Source organism: Castor canadensis, chromosome 3, assembly GCF_047511655.1.
Source record: "Castor canadensis chromosome 3, mCasCan1.hap1v2, whole genome shotgun sequence".
NCBI classification, from domain to species: Eukaryota; Metazoa; Chordata; class Mammalia; order Rodentia; family Castoridae; genus Castor; species Castor canadensis.
In genome coordinates this window covers 91,259,667-91,261,654 of record NC_133388.1, presented here as the reverse complement: position 1 = coordinate 91,261,654, position 1,988 = coordinate 91,259,667, and the positions used below count along the sequence as shown (strand labels likewise).

Below are 1,988 nucleotides of genomic sequence, written 5' to 3'. Positions count from 1 at the left end.
GTAGCAACATCCCTTGGAAGATAAGGGTCAGGGAAGTATGGCTCAAGTGGTAGAGCTACTGCCTAGGATGTGCAAATCCCTGAGTTCAACCCCCAGGACTGAAGAAAACAAAAGGAATTGGACGACTGTGACTATGCCAGTGTGTTAAGAATTGTCTGAGTCGGGCAGCACAGCTCACGCCTGTAATCCTAGCTATTTAGGAGGCAGAGATCAGGAGGATCACCATGTAAAGTCAGCCCATGCAAACACTTCACAAGATGTTATCTCAAAAAAAAAAATCACAAAAAAGGGCTGGTGGAGTGGATTGAGGTGTAGGCCATGAGTGCAGACCCCAGTACCACCAAAAAAAAATTGTCTGTAGTTTTGTGAAGACTGATGTCTTAAGCAGAAGCAGAAATGTAGAAATTCACACATATAGCACTGGGCAATTGAGAAGTACTTTGGGGAATTTGCTTTCTTAACTATTTAAAGTCCTTTATTCTGAGATGTCCCCTACCTGGGTCTACTCCTTCATGGTCTAATGTTGTCATGCTGCAGGGAAAGAACAGGACTCTGGGGCAGCTACAGCTGTGGCACTGGAAAGATATATTATGCAAATGCTTCAAAGGAGTTTGGGTTCTCCTTGTGTGATACTTGGTCACAAGTTCCAAACCTAGACTGCCCTCCTCCCCCCAACCCCATAAGCACACCACAGCCAATGCAATAGACTGAAGCACTTTATTCTTCCTGCTAAACTAGAGAGAATCACAGGAATACGACTCTGGAGCACACTTCAGGTAGCTCTTCCCTGTTCCTGCTGGTGCTGGTTGTCCTTTCACTGTAGGCAGTCATGTCACATCATGTTCAAACACACTGAATTCTGTGACCTGTGTGGAACCACCTGACCCAGCACTATCTGTGAACCTAGCCCATGTTGCCTTTGAGTGGTGTTGGGGCAAGAAGGGAGGGAGGAGGTGGAATGGAATCAAAACTTCAATTTTGATTTTGACTGAAGGTGATATCCTCGTTTAATTTCTTAGAGAAAACTACTAGGACAGTAGGGTGAAGATAGATTCCTGGACAGTGATGTTTTTCTGCTATTAGGGTTGTATTACATCTTGTATATGGTCAGGAAGAAATTCTCGGGTTTCATTGTGCCATCGACAAGTCATAAGGACATAACCGTTCCTTTCAAAACTGTCATAGTAGCATTCTGGCATCCTTGTTCCTGATGTTAACATACAATATACTGCCTTTATTAAGAAGCTGCTTGCCCTACACCTTCTAATTCCATTCTTGCATGGCACCTCAGGGTGAGTGGTGCAGACGTTCTGCAAAACTTCATATGTTGTATTGATGAAGTAGTGGCTTTGCACACAACCAAGCTTATAGTGAACATTTTTGTACTTAATTTCATCATTACAATAATCCCCATCGGTTATTTTTCTCTGCTTATTAGCAATGACCTTTTCTATGAATTTGGCTTTGGTAGGTGGTCTGGTAGGCCCTGAACTATAAATATCTTCCAAATAATCTAAAAAGTCTTCAGTTGCTCCTGGGAATCTCTCCTTCCAATGGGTTTGAGGCTGCACTGGCAGCAGCAGCAGCAACAACAGAGGAAGCAGGTACTTGGTGACCAGAGTCCTCATCCTTTCGCTGTGGAGTCAAAAGCAATAAAGAAGGATGTGATAATGTGCTCATGCAGGGCCTATTTCTGCCGCCCATTCTTGCTCTACACTCTAAGACTTTGGATCATTGAAAATCATTATAAATGACAGTTCAGAACTTATTTAAATACCTCTGAATTATTGACTACAAAATAACTTTACCAGGTCTGTGTTAGTCCTGAAGACAGTGGATAAGGAAGGGGAAGGGGAAAGAGAGGGAGAGAGCCAGAGGAGAGCAGGAGGAAATGAGGGGGGGAAAGTAGGAAAGAAGGAGAAAAGAGATCAAGACTACAGTGAGGTCAGTCAATGCATAGGAATGAATCATAAGTGACCCACTCTCCC

The 1,988-nt window shown here is 43.5% G+C and overlaps 1 protein-coding gene across 1 annotated transcript; it reads right to left on the bottom strand.

Annotated features, from left to right (window-relative positions):
- Window positions 1-1,063: 1,063 nt before the first annotated feature.
- On the bottom strand, window positions 1,064-1,628 carry Rnase9 (ribonuclease A family member 9 (inactive)). The gene has a single exon (XM_020172543.2). It carries the CDS (start codon window positions 1,626-1,628, stop codon window positions 1,080-1,082), a length of 549 nt encoding a protein of 182 aa, XP_020028132.2. The 3' UTR covers window positions 1,064-1,079.
- Window positions 1,629-1,988: the final 360 nt, after the last annotated feature.

Coding starts and splice junctions, on each gene's coding strand:
- Rnase9 (XM_020172543.2), bottom strand. CDS start 1,628: ATGAGGACTCTGGTCACCAAGTACCTGCTTCCTCTGTTGTTGCTGCTG.